Source organism: Bos grunniens, chromosome 8, assembly GCF_055505025.1.
Source record: "Bos grunniens cultivar Pamir isolate PY7600 chromosome 8, Bosgru_T2T1.0, whole genome shotgun sequence".
NCBI classification, from domain to species: Eukaryota; Metazoa; Chordata; class Mammalia; order Artiodactyla; family Bovidae; genus Bos; species Bos grunniens.
In genome coordinates this window covers 52,915,393-52,929,344 of record NC_141172.1, presented here as the reverse complement: position 1 = coordinate 52,929,344, position 13,952 = coordinate 52,915,393, and the positions used below count along the sequence as shown (strand labels likewise).

At 42.9% G+C, this 13,952-nt stretch overlaps 1 protein-coding gene across 35 annotated transcripts in view; it reads right to left on the bottom strand.

Moving 5' to 3' along the window:
• Nucleotides 1–13,952, bottom strand: part of LOC147367073 (GTP-binding nuclear protein Ran-like) — a 462,878-nt gene that overhangs the window by 410,370 nt on the left and 38,556 nt on the right. For 9 of the 35 annotated variants that reach the window (XR_015169797.1, XR_015169796.1, XR_015169794.1 and 6 more), the window contains one exon: nucleotides 11,697–11,829. The exons of 21 other annotated variants lie outside the window; for them this stretch is intronic. Coding sequence is in view for 3 of the 14 variants with exons in the window: in XM_086415653.1 (XP_086271779.1) it covers nucleotides 9,424–9,498 (75 nt within the window). In the remaining 11 variants the exon portion in view is untranslated. Of the gene's footprint in view, nucleotides 1–9,423; nucleotides 9,512–11,696; nucleotides 11,830–13,952 lie in introns of those variants that run through there. 5 more of the 35 variants (XM_086415634.1, XM_086415641.1, XR_015169793.1 and 2 more) reach the window with 4 other exon arrangements.

Sequence of the window (13,952 nt, the reverse complement as noted above, 5' to 3'; positions counted from 1 at the left end):
ATGAGGTCATGAGGGTAGAATGCTCATGATAGGATTAGTGTCCTTATAAGAACAGACACCAAAGAGCTTGCTTCCTCTCTGTCTCCACCCCCAGGCAGTACGAAAAGACCATGTGAGGACAGAGAGAAGGCAGGAATGTGTACCCAAGGAGAGAGACTTCACCAGATACTGGCCCTGCTGGCACCTTGATCTTGGACTTGCAGTCTCTAGGATGGTGAGAAATAATTTCCTGTGGTTGTGGTATTTGGTTCTGGCAGCTCAAGCTGACCAAGACATCCAGTATGTAGGTGTGGATCCTGAAGTAGGAGGGACTTTTTATAGCCCCTGAAGAAAGCCAGCCTGAGGTTGGAGCCTTTTGAAGAAGAGCACACCTCTAGACAAAGAAACGGAAACAACGTCCTGAGGACATCATTCCTAATCCCACCTGAAGTTTGGGCTTCTTTCATTCAGTAATAAAAGTCTCGTAACATGCACAAATTATTTAGGCACAAGAATAAGGTTTAAGAAAGAATAAGGAGGGATTTCCTCGGTGGCCTGGTGGTTAAGACTTTGCCTTCCAACGCAGGAGGTGCAATCCCTGGTCAGGGAGCTAAGATCCCACATGCTTCACAAACATAAAACATAACATAAAACATATGTTTCCAAAACATAAAACAACACAAATATTATAACAAATTCAATAAAGACTCTAAAAATGGTCCACATCAAAAAAAATCTTTAAAAAAAGAGAAACAGAAACATGAAAACATTGAATTTTCAGGGTAGGAAATTGGCAGCTTCTCTTTTATTTCAAATCAGTTCACCTTCATTATGAGCTTACAAAGGTCAGGTATATGCACTGCCTCATTTAATTCCCATTTTACAAGGAGGTAACTGTAAATGCAATTTTAATGTTTGTTCCATAAATTAAAACTTGCACATTAATAATTGAACTGTTAAAAAGATTACTTTATGTGCTCCTGGAAACCATTCTCCTATAGAATAGTAACAGTACAGAGGTCGGTTGACACAGAAGAATCACTCTACATAATACATTAAGGGCAGATGGACAATCTCTTACCCAAACAAGTTTACTAAGGAAAGGTAGTGCCAGTTGAACCTCACATAAATATCTTTTAATCCCGCCCTCTATTACAGTGATACCAATATGGTTCATAGATAAGATGACCACAAAACCAGGGACATGGTAAGGATTCAATAAATATTTGTTGACTTTTATAAACAACCATTTGGGTAATCCTCTGTAATGTATTTCATTCCGTTAATAGCGTTTATTCAAATGCTTCTGTTGAGATATAGCATTTTTATACTAGTATGTTCAAACTAGAACTCAGAACTGTTGTTGCTGTTAAGTCTCTAAGTCATGTCCAACTCTTTTTTCGACTCCCTGCACTGTAGCCTGCCAGGCTCCTCTGTCCATGGGATTTCCCAGGTAAGAATCTTGGAGTGGATTGTCATTCCCTTCTCCAGGGGATCTTCCCAATCCAGGTATTGAACTCATGTCTCCTACATTGGCAGGCGGGTTCTTTACTGCTGATCCATCAGGGAAGCCCCAGAACAAAGAATGACACTCACTTGAATCCTCATCGAACTGGCATCTCGTTACTCTATCTGGAAGTCCTTGATATTTTAAATGTGCTGTGTTTCATAGCTTCAGTATGCCTCTCCAGACCCATGCTCTACCCTGTGATCTTTACTGACAAGCTTCCAGGTGGGTTTGGCCAATGGAGAGAACATTGTAGACAAGAGAATGAGGTTGGAACACTTATCCCTCTGACTTCCCTCTACAGGGCCACCACAGGCTCTCTCCTGTCATTCACCACTTCTATACAGCTTGCCCCATCTCCAGAATATAGCAGTTGAAACCTCCACTGTGGGTAGTGCTAACAGAACCCAAAAAAAAACCCACTGTTTACAACCCCAGCATATGGCACAACTGCCTGTGATTCTGTTCCACACATAAAACTTTATCAAACTCACTACAAACTATCCAATTAGGGTATTACATTTGATTTCTTCAGGATTCTCACTGATACACAGTGTACAAGTGACTTTGTAATACAACTTGAAATCACAAAGACAAATTATGCAGATGCGGGAGATATGCCTCATATGTTGACTTAGTGGCAGAGTATTAAATCTTCCAGCAGAAATACCTCAAATTTTTTCAAGTCTCCACAGAAACCAAGGAGGGGGGAAAAACTTTAAGCCACCACTCAGTTTTATAAAAGCCATTTTGACTTCTTTTCTCTCCTCTACCATTCTTGGGATTCTAAGTTTCAGCCCTCCCCAAATGTGAAAATAAGTGGGAAGAAGAGTATCACTGTAATTTACACCTGACTTTGTAGGTCCAAGTATGGAGGAATCTGGGGAAAGCCACAGCTTGGGAAGAGAAGGAAAGTGGGAACTTGAAAAGAAAGGGAAGTATGGGGGCATGGGGTATGAAAATTAGAAAGTGTGTCCATGATAAAACACCAACACCAGCTGAATGAACTTCCATAGGCAGATGCCATGATACAAAACCATTGTGGATGGCTATACAGCTTTCCCACCACAGAAATGCAAGAAGCACCATATACTGTGTTACTCAATGGAAAGGCCATACAATCAGCAGACCTGCTGAATCTCGAACTCAGATCCCATGTTCCCACATGGTTCAGTTCAGCTCAGTCGCTCAGTCGTGTCTGACTCTTTGCGACCCCATGAATCGCAGCACGCCAGGCCTCCCTGTCCATCACCGTCTCCCGGAGTTCACTCAGACTCACGTCCATCGAGTCAGTGATGCCATCCAGCCATCTCATCCTCTGTCGTCCCCTTCTCCTCCTGCCCCCAATCCCTCCCAGCATCAGAGTCTTTGCCAATGAGTCAACTCTTCACATGAGGTGGCCAAAGTACTGGAGTTTCAGCTTTAGCATCATTCCTTCCAAAGAAATCCCAGGGCTGATCTCCTTCAGAATGGACTGACTGGATCTCCTTGCAGTCCAAGGGACTCGCAAGAGTCTTCTCCAACACCACAGTTCAAAAGCATCATGGTACTTTGGTGTGATTAGCTAGACCAGATGCCATGGCCTACTTTTTAATGTCAAGCTTCTATCACTTGGATTCTATCATCATGAATATGGGGAACAGACAAACCTTAGGGAGGTTCTGTGAGTGTACAAACTCAGCTTACTTTCAATCATCAAAACATTCATGAGATTCTTTATTGTGAGTAATTAACAGGGAAAGGGGGCTACTCTAGGATGGGCCAGCAACGTACCATCAAAATAACTTAAGGTATGCGTACATACCTTATGTATAATCTGAATTGTCTGTTATCATAAAAGCCTGGAACTCCAGCTGCTGTTGAAAAAATTTCTAAGATCAGGTAACACTGGGTTCACATTCCCAAAAAGCCACCATCACTTGGCCTGAGTAACAGGCATGCCCTTAAATCAGGCCTTACGCCATCTGCCTTAGCAACTTACATTAAATCCTGGCTTCTGGAACCATCTGAGTGCAGCAAGCCTGAAAACTCAGGAAAGGAGTTCCTGACTTTCCCTTCTCTGGGCAGAAACAAAATGCTCATTGTCACCAGCAACCTATACGGATCACTCTAATGAAGAGTAAGAAATACTTGAACCCTTGTGACTGAGGGACAATCTCCTTAATCGTAAGAAGTGACATGAGCTTTACCATCATTGATCAACAAACAGAAATTTCCCCAGATTACAGAAAGACTTCCGTATGTTAAGTTCCACACTCTTTCCATCTAGAACCCTTTATGAGAACTCTCTAACTTTCCAATACATGCTCTTTTAGGTTTTACTCTGCACTGGGTCTCTGGCTACCCCACCCACTCCTCCACTCCACCTCAATCCCATTCTGGTAAGATGGTGAGAGCATGTGCCCTCACCCACAGTTTGGCCCCTCTGCCTCTGGAGGTCCAGGTTTGCCACACATTCGCCTTTCTCTGGAGCTTTACATCATACTCCACCACATCTCTGTGAGAACAGAGAAGGAAAATATAAGAGCTTTTCATGAAACAAATGGTGAGTCCCTCACTCCTTTTTAAATTCTGTTAGTAGTACCAACATGACCATGATGAACAGAAAGAAGTGCAGCCCTGATGAAGCCTCTGCTAACTTCTCAGTCCCACAGCCTGTGAAGGCAGAGACAAAGTTTTCTGCCCTGAACAAGGCCACCCCTCCACACCTGATGCACCTAGAACAGTTGTCATTTATCCACCACATCAGACTGCTGTGGGAAGAGCCATATGCCTCTTTAGAGCTGGGACACTGGCGGCCTCCCAAGTCACCTCTGAAAAGTCCTCTAAACATTGCAGTTTTCAGGGTGGCTGACACTTCTAAGGTTTTAAGGATTAAAGGGTGAATGCTAACTTGGAAGCCATAGGATTCAATAAGCCTGAAATGGCATAAGATGAAATAGCAAGGAAAACACATAGGACCTCATAACAACACCTTTGTCACTCAGCTGGACAAGGAGGTGGCATGTGGTCTGCACAGAAGGGTCCTGGCAGATATCCTAGTTTAGTAGGGGTACAACAGGCAAGGATTCCAAAAATAACATAATTGAATTAGGTCTTCATTACAATTGCACTCATCTCACATGCTAGTAAAGTAATGCTCAAAATTCTCCAAGCCAGGCTTCAACAATACGTGAACTGTGAAATTCCAGATGTTCAAGCTGGTTTTAGAAAAAGCAGAGGAACCAGAGATCAAATTGCCAACATCCACAGGATCATCAGAAAAGCAAGAGAGTTCCAGAAAAACATCTATTTCTGCTTTATTGACTATGTCAAAGCCTTTGACTGTGTGAATCACAATAAACTGGAAAATTCTGAAAGAGATGGGAATATCAGACCACCTGACCTGCCTCTTGAGAAATCTGTATGCAGGTCAGGAAGCAACAGTTAGAACTGGACATGGAACAACAGACTGGTTCCAAATAGGAAAAGCAGTATGTCAAGACTGTGTATTGTCACCCTGCTTATTTAACTTATATGCAGAGTACATCATGAGAAACGCTGGGCTGGAAGAAGCACAAGCTGGAATCAAGATTGCTGGAAGAAATATCAATAACTTCAGATCACACCACCCTTATGGCAGAAAGTGAAGAAGAACTAAAGAGCCTCTTGATGAAAGTGAAAGAGGAGAGTGAAAAAGTTGGCTTAAAGCTCAACATTCAGAAAACTAAGATCATGGCATCCTGTCCCATCACTTCATGGCAAATAGATGGGGAAACAATGGAAACAGTGAGAGACTTTATTTTTCTGGGCTCCAAAATCACTGCAGATGGTGACCTCAGCCATGAAATTAAAAGATGCTTTCTCCTTGGAAAAAAAGCTACAACCAGCCTAGACAGCGTATTAAAAAGCAGAGACATTACTTGGTCAACAAAGCTTCGTCTAGTCAAGCCTATGGTTTTTCCAGTAGTCATGTATGGATGTGAGAGTTGGACTGTGAAGAAAGCTGAGCACTGAAGAATTGATGCTTTTGAACTGTGATGTTGGAGAAGACTCTTGAGAGTCCCTTGGACTGCAAGGAGATCCAACCAGTCCATTCTAAAGGAAATCAGTCCTGAATATTCATTGGAAGGACTGTTGTTGAAGCTGAAACTCAATACTTTGGCCATCTGATGTGAAGAGCTGACTCATTTGAAAAGACCTTGATGCTGGGAAAGCTTGAAGGCGGAAGGAGAAGGGGACTACAGGATGAGATGGTTGGATGACATCACCAACACAATGGACATGAGTTTGAGTAAGGTCTGGGAGTTGGTGGTGGATAAGGAGGCCTGGCATGCTGCAGTCCATGGGGTCACAAAGAGTTGAACATGACTGAGTGACTGAACTGAACATGACAGAGTATTGTTCTTTATGCAAAAGATAATTACCAAGTTTTACTTCAATAACAAGTATGCTTTTTTTTTTAATTTCCTTCTCATTAGAGTCTTTGTCTACATGAGGTCTAGCGCTCATCGTGGGCTTGTTCGGACCCAACTAGGATCTCCTGTGACTAGAAAGAAAAGTTAAGTGTGGGCCCTAACAAATCAGAGGGAAATGTGTTAACTGGACACCACTTTCAAAGGGTCATTCCAAAGATAAATATATTTTTGTTCACAAGGTTTTTTCAGCTCTCAATAAAAAAGATGTGCTATTCATCTGGTCCTATTAATAACTTCTTTGATTTTCATTTGTGCTCATACCGACACTAGCAGCTATGTAGCCTGCTTCATTCATTCATGCGTGCACTTTAAATTTACACAGGAAAGTAAACACTGTGCCCTCTTACTTTTTTCAAAGTCTACATTTAAACAGAAGATGGGGTGTGGCAAGGACAAACAAAGCCTTTTTCATCCTAGTTCAAATCTAAGTCTATAACTCCTTGTAATTCGTTTTTTTTTTTCCAGGAAAATAAGGTACAACATGGTGACTATAGTTAATACTGTGTTATATACTTCAAATGTGCTAAAGAGTAAATTTTACGTGTTCTCATCACAAAAAGGGTAACTATGGGAGGTGACAGATGTTACCTGTTAGCTTGATTGTGGTAATCATTTCACAATGCATACATATATCCAATTATCATGTTACACACCTTAAAAACAAATATCATGTATTAATCCATATATGGAATCTAGAAAAATGGTACAGATGAACCTATTTGCAGGGCAGAAATAGAGACACAGACATAGAGAAAGGACTTGTGGACACAGGAGGGGAAGGAGAGGGTGGGATGAACTGAGAGAGGAAGGATTGACATATACACATTACCACGTGCAGAACAGCTAGCTGGTGGGAACCTGCTGCATAGCACAGGGAGCTCAACTTGGTGCTTTCCGATGACCTATTAATAGAGGGGCGGGATGGGTTGAGGGAGCCAGGAGGGAGGCTCAAGGGGGAGAAGATACATGTATGCTTATAGCTGATTCATGTTGTTGTACAGCAGAAACTAACAATGCTGTAAAGCAATTATACCCCAATTAAAAAATGTTATACACCTTAAATATATACGATTTTTATTTGCCATTTCTATCTCCATAAAGCTAGGGGAAAATGGCAAACTACTCCAGTATTCTTGCATGCGAAATCCCAAGGACAGAGGAGCCTAGTGGGCTACAGTCCATGGGGTTGCAAAAGAGTCGGACACAACTTAGCGACTAAACAACAAAAGTTAGGGGAACGGGGGGAGGCAAATGTTCCACAAGTAGCTTGCCCTGTCCTAGAGGTACCATCAATTCCTGGTACCTATCTCTCAAGCCCATTGCCCACTAAAAGAACACTAGCAAGTCCAGATCCAAGTTTTAAATTAGCCAGCCCTCTCAACTCCTGAAAGATAGGAAAGGAAAAGCTAAGGAAGGTGAGAGGCTACAGGGGTAACAACAGTGCTAAAGCTGAGACACAAGCCAACAAATGTAAGGAAGGCCGCCGCAGAATCTTAAAGCAGGCCTGTTGTGTTTCGCTCCTGCAGCAGCACATCTGGCCTTCCATCAGCAGGTCTCTGAGCAGTGGGCAACGCTATCACACCATATGTGCTGAGCGCAACAATGGGGCTGATTTATGTTAGTGAACACAAGGGTTTTTCTTGGTATTTCATCTGCTTGTTATTTCAAGAGAAATGTAAGGGCAGATTTATTCTGCCGTTACAGAGAGGCTCCTAGAGTTTGTTTGTTTAAAGTTGATAGTTTCCAGGAGGGTGAGGCAGATCTGTTTTCTATAAAAAGTTGGTGACAGCTAGGAGTTCCCTCTCTTCCTTCTCTACTAAAATGAAAGGAGATTGACTCTCTATCCCCACCCCCCTGCAAAACTCATTCTAGAATCATGGAAAAAGGACAAAGTCAAAGAATATTGTAGAGAATCATCACTCCATACTCTTAATGCTTACATGTGGCCTCTCCTGTTATTTCCTAATTCTTTCCTCTCCTTGGGGAGTAACTCTGACCAGCAGTGAATGACTTCACAAGGCTGATCAGGGAAACCCCAAGACAGTCAAATAACTAGGCGGAAATTTTGGAGATAACAGGCCAGCTCTACCACCTTCATCTCCACTGAAGAAGTCTTGTCATCGAAGTGGGTCAAAAGGAATTATTATTGCTTGTGAGATGTACAAACAACATGCCAAGGGCTATCACCACATGCCCACAGGGTTCAGTCATATCTAGTCCTTTGAGGCTGCTGCTGCTAAGTCGCTTCAGTCGTGTCTGACTCTGTGCAGCCCCATAGATGGCAGCCCACCAGGCTCCCCCGTCCCTGGGATTCTCCAGGCAAGAATACTGGAGTAGGTTGCCATTGCCTTCTCCAATGCAGGAAAGTGAAAAGTGAAAGTGAAGTCGCTCAGTCGTGTCTGACTCGCAGTGACCCCATGGACTGCAGCCTACCAGGCTCCTCCATCCATGGGATTTTGCAGGCAAGAGTGCTGGAGCGGGGTGCCATTGTCTTCTCCCAGTCCTTTGAGGCTAGGGAACCATTTATCTTGTGTGTCTCTAATTTTCTACTGCACTAGGTACCACCCCCACTTCTGAACCTGAACTTGCTGGCACCCTCAAGTCATGTGACAATTCCACAATAGCCTGAAGCAATACCTGCCCTCCCAATGCAGGTCCCTCAACTCCTCTTTCATAAGGTCTCCCACTTCCTCTCATCAACAGACACCAGGCAAGCCCAGAGGATTCTAAAGCTTAAAGAGATACAGCCTGAGGTGTAAGTAGCTGACAGCCAATCTCGTCTCTACCTCCATGTGAACTGTTGGAAACAGGAATGAATTTCTAGTTGGTAGAAAGGCAGACGATGAGACAAAAGGGGAGAGAATCATCTTGCGCCTTGTGGCGAAGAGGCACACTTTCAGGCTGACTCTCAATTTTACCAGGCTGTCCACCTCCTTACACACCCCATTCACCTCTCTCTTACTCACTTCTTTTTCCTAATAGATAAGGAAAAGACGGCGCATTGAATTAGCAGCAAAGCCAAGGGCAAGAACCTAGAGTCTGGAGGAATCTTCCTCCTTTGGCTAACAAATCTCCTTGCCTTACAATAGTAAGGTTTTCTTTCCCTCATCTACTTCATTCAAATTGAGAAGGTGACTTTGACAATCAAATTCAACCTGTCACCTGAAACAGCAAAGTAAGGTATTTGAGAACACATGCATTATAAAGCAGTAACAAGTACAGTTTTAGACTCAAGCCAACTTCAATTTGGGTCTTTGTCACAAACTACCTGCATCATTTAGGGTAGTTATGACCCCTCTAGATTTCAGTTCTCTCGTCTGTAAAATGGGGTTATTCATACCTATGTCATTAAGTGCTGAAAGGCCTGAATGAGATAAAGTCTGTGGACACTTAACAAAGTGCCTGGCATATTGTGAGTGCTAGTAGCAACTGGTTTTTGTTGGAAAGGGGGTTGTGGTTATCGACAGAACCCATTCCTACCACATCGACATCAGCTGAGAGGCTTTGTGTCTTCCGTGTCCTTGAACACAGTACCATACAGACTGCAGATGCCATCAATATCTACTGGACAGAGTAAAAAGCATGGTGTAGACAGTCAATTAAGTTATTCAACAAGTATCTGTTAGGCACTACATTCCATAGAATACCTTAAACTTTGGAGATAAAGCTGTAAAGAAGAACAGATAAACTCCCTGCCCTAGCAGAGTTTACATTCCAATGGTAAAAGGCAGATAATCAACAAGTAAACAGGCAGGTAAAAGGCAGATAATCAACTGGTGCCCTGGGATGACCCAGAGGGATGGGATGGGGAGGGAGGTGGGAGGGGAGCTAGGATGGGGAACACATGTATACCCATGGCTGATTCATGTCAATGTATGGCAAAACCACTACAATATTGTAAAGTAATTAGCCTCCAATTAAAATAAATAAATTTGAAAAAAAAACTAAACAAATGACATAATTTCCCATGATGATACAGCAACATGAACTATGAGATGTTACGGAGAATTATGGAATGAAGAATAAGTTGGAGTGAGGAGTAACTTTGTACAGGTACGTTCATGAAATCATCTTTGCAGAAATGGTAAATCTAAGCATTGAATGGTAAAGTGTTAACCACAGGAAGATCTAGAGACAGAGGGTTCTGGAAGCAAAAAGAAAGACTCAACGTCCTAGACAGCATTTAGTATTTGAACAACAGAAAAGCTGCCTGCATGGTAAAAGCATGGTGACTATGTGAGCGTGTATGATGTGGGGTGGGAGAGAGCTGAAGCAGACAGAGGTGAGGGAAAACGAGGGTAGTCTGAATTTTATTCTAATTGTGATAGGAAGTCATGCATCAGAAGTTTTCAGTATTTTCTCAGAAAAGATGCCTGCTTGGTGCATAACTATGTGATGAAGCAAATGAGGCTGTTCTGGCTCCTGTGTAATTGTTTGTTTCATGCAAATACAGCAGGCACGGCTGTCAAAGCAGGTACTTCTGTGGTTGGTACTCAGAGTGGTTGTATCCAAGGAATGAATTTCCTCAGAAGAAAAGGTAAAAATCAGGACTTGCTTTTAACTTCAGAGAAAAGAGGATTAGATCAAACTTATCAACTCATTCAATGGCAGAAGGCTCTAAAGATTTAAGGAAGTGAGGTAGGGGAATCTTGCTTTGAATCCCTTCTCAATCAGAAAGGTTATAAAATCTTACCTCTGTAAGAGACCATTTTTCTCTTTGCATTAGAGCTCAAGCATCCCATTTACTAGGATTCATATCCTAACCGCCAGGAAGTAAAATTTTATAATGATTAATCTAAACCTCCATAACTCAGAAAAACCTGGGAATGGGATTGTGCCATCCTAGTACTATATCATCCCATGTCTCATTAGGAAAACAGAAACCGCTATAGGTACTGCAAACAGAAGGAATTTAAGGTAGGAAACAAACATGTGGAAGAGGTGACAGAGAGGAAAGATAAGAGGTGAACTTAGCCAGAGGTCAGTAATTGCAAGGAGTTGCTTCCATCCTAGGATCCAAGGAACAAAAAGAAAATGTTATTCAAAGTCCATGATCTCAGGATTTCCCTAGTGGTCCAGGGGTTAAGAATCTCCTGCCAATGCGGGGAACACAGGTTCAACCCATGGTCCGAGAAGATCCCACAAGCAGCGGAGCAATTAAGCCAGTGCGCTACAACCACTGAGCCCGCAGGCTGCACTGCTGAAGCCTGCACAGCTAGAGCCCGTGCTGCACAACGAGAGAAAGCCACGGCAGTGGGAAGCCCAGGCACCGCACTAGAGAGCAGCCCACACTCGCCACAACTAGAGAAAGCCCACACACACCAACAAAGACCCAGGTATAAAGACCAAAAATAAAAATTTTAAAAATAAAACAAATACATAAACAAAACAGTCCATAATCTATGCCACCGCCAGAACATTCAATGCTGGTGTTATTGGAGCAGCCGTGGTTTCTTTGAAGAAAATCTGGAGCCTAAAGTTGTCCGCAGCAGTCTACTACTGGAGTCAGAGTCTGCAGGTGCTTTGTTGCTGGCATACCTGCCACCTTGGGCAGGATGCAGAGTCCACACTTGTCTACCACCACCACTACCTCTGCTGCACTTCAGAAGTGTATAAAATATTGTTACTTTCTTCATGCCTGCTAATCTCCCATGAGTGCCTCCAATTTGTAGAAGGTAACTATAAGTCATTTGGCAGGGGAATTTTAGAAATGCATTTGCAGAATTCTAGCCCTCTACTCTCAGCATACATACCTAGGAAAGCATGGAGGAGCAGGAATGGAGCCAGAAGCCAAGAGACAGGTAAGTAGCTCTTCTCTTGATCTTCACTGTTAGAAGTCCTAGTAAACTAAAGGCTGCTTGGAGATTTTCTGAAAAGTGTTTGGGACTATAAAGAAGAAAAGGGAGAACCTGAAAATCTACAGAATGGAAGAGGATAAGCTTGCAAGACAAGTGAAAACTATAGTGCTTCCCATCTCCTCCTTAAGTTACTTTCCCTGACCTGTCAATCTTTTCAATAGACCAAACAAGCCTCATTCACACTAAGGTGTAAAGGACTAATAGTTTCAACAATAGCCAATACAGTATGCAGAAAAACACTTAGAAATATCAAGTCATTTTAAAATAAATAATCCCTAAAATGTTCTATATGCCAGAATACAAAATCTTGTCCTTCAGTTTACACAATCTAAGGGTAGAGACTTGCTTCATATAAAATGTGGACGATACAGGCAATAAGTACAAAGGAATAGTAACACAATGAAATTTGATCTAAAACAGTTTCTCAATCTCAGCACTGCTGGCATTTTAGGCCAGGTAATTCTTTGTTGTGGGGAGCTGTCATTTGTATTACAGAACATTTAGCAGCAGCCCTGACTGATAGTATGTCCAACTTGTGATAAGAATTTCTCCAGACATTGCCAAATGTTTTCAGCGTGCAAGATCTAAAATATCTCAGAAAACCTTAAACAAAGAATTAGAGTACATGTAGATTGCCTGATGATTGCCTAATGAGAGGAAGGGAGGGGAGGGATTTCAGGCAGGAAAAAATCAAATGCAAAGGTAAGAAAACATAGAACAGCAATGAGGCTGGAAAATAGGGTATAAGGAAGGAAATGGAAGGATGCAGCTGGGAGGCAGAAAGTGTTTACTAAGCCAGGTTATACATTTGAGCTTTAATCTCTAGACAATGGGGAGCTATTGAAGGATCTGGGATAGGGCAATGATTTATACAAATTTATGATTGCAAGCATGTTTTTGGTGGCTGTGTGGATAACAGAATAAGGGGAAAGGAGATGAGAAGAAAGGAACTCAGTTATCTATTTGTCATCATCCTGATCAGATAATAAGGATCGATATGAAGTCAAGGTGAATGATACTTAGGAGAGGGAAACAGGACAATTTAGTGATAAAGTACATATGGAAAGCAAAGAAAAGGAGCTCAAGAATTGCAGGTTGAAGGCTCAAAACAGAAAAATAGAGCAGGCTGAGAAATGGTCTGTCTTTGAAAAGTCAGTGTTGGCTTCTCAGTCACGTCCAACTCTTTGCAACCTCGTGGACTATATAGCCCACCAGGTTCCTCTGCCCATGGAATTCTCCGGGCAAGAATACTGGAGTGAGTACCCATTCCTTCTCCAGGGAATATTCCCGACCCAGGGATCAAACTCAGGTCTCCCGTACTGCAAGTGGATTCTTTACCCTCTGAGCCACCAGGGAAGCCCAACGGTCTGTCTTTAGGTTGTATGTAAAGTGTGAGTTGTCTGTGAGATATCGAGGTCAAGATTTCTAATGGGTAATTATACATGCTCAGGAAAGCTACCTGGGCTAGATCTGTTTGGGGATCTTCCCATGAGTTACATCATGGAGGGAGAGCAGACATCATGAGAAAAGACCTACAGACAGACTTTAGAGGAATATTAACTTTCGGCAAAGGGAGAAGTCGAGGACTTTGATGACCCAATAGAGATCTGAACCCACTTGCTTTCAGAGGGGCCACTTTGTAGGGATGTGCAGTTTTCTAGGCTGCACTCAATAGCTCAAGTTAGGAGTAGACTGAGTTTGGGTAGATTCTGACTGCACTGTCCAACAGAATATGGTAGAAAGGATGCTATTTGAGCTTTTAGGACAGGCCCTTAGACACTGGCAGCTTCTACTTCTAGTCCACGGAATGCTCTCTTGGATCCCAGGGCAACTGTGGAAGCAGTTCAGCTCCTCTGTTGGAAGGACCATATGGAGGGACTGAGACCACACAGAGAGCCGGGTCCAGCTGAGCCCCGCAACCATCTAGCCTCTTCCATCAAGCGGCTAGACGTGTGAGCAAAGCTGACCAGGACCCTCCAGACAAGCTGAGCACTGAATGGCCCAGTCCATGCCACACACTGGGTCCTGCCCAAATTCCAGACCCACAAAACCATGACGGGAAGTGATAAGAAGCTGTGGTCACAGTGTAGCTGAAGACTTCAGAAGCAGAGCTACCCCAGGTTTGGCATGGGCTGGGGTCTCACCCTGGGA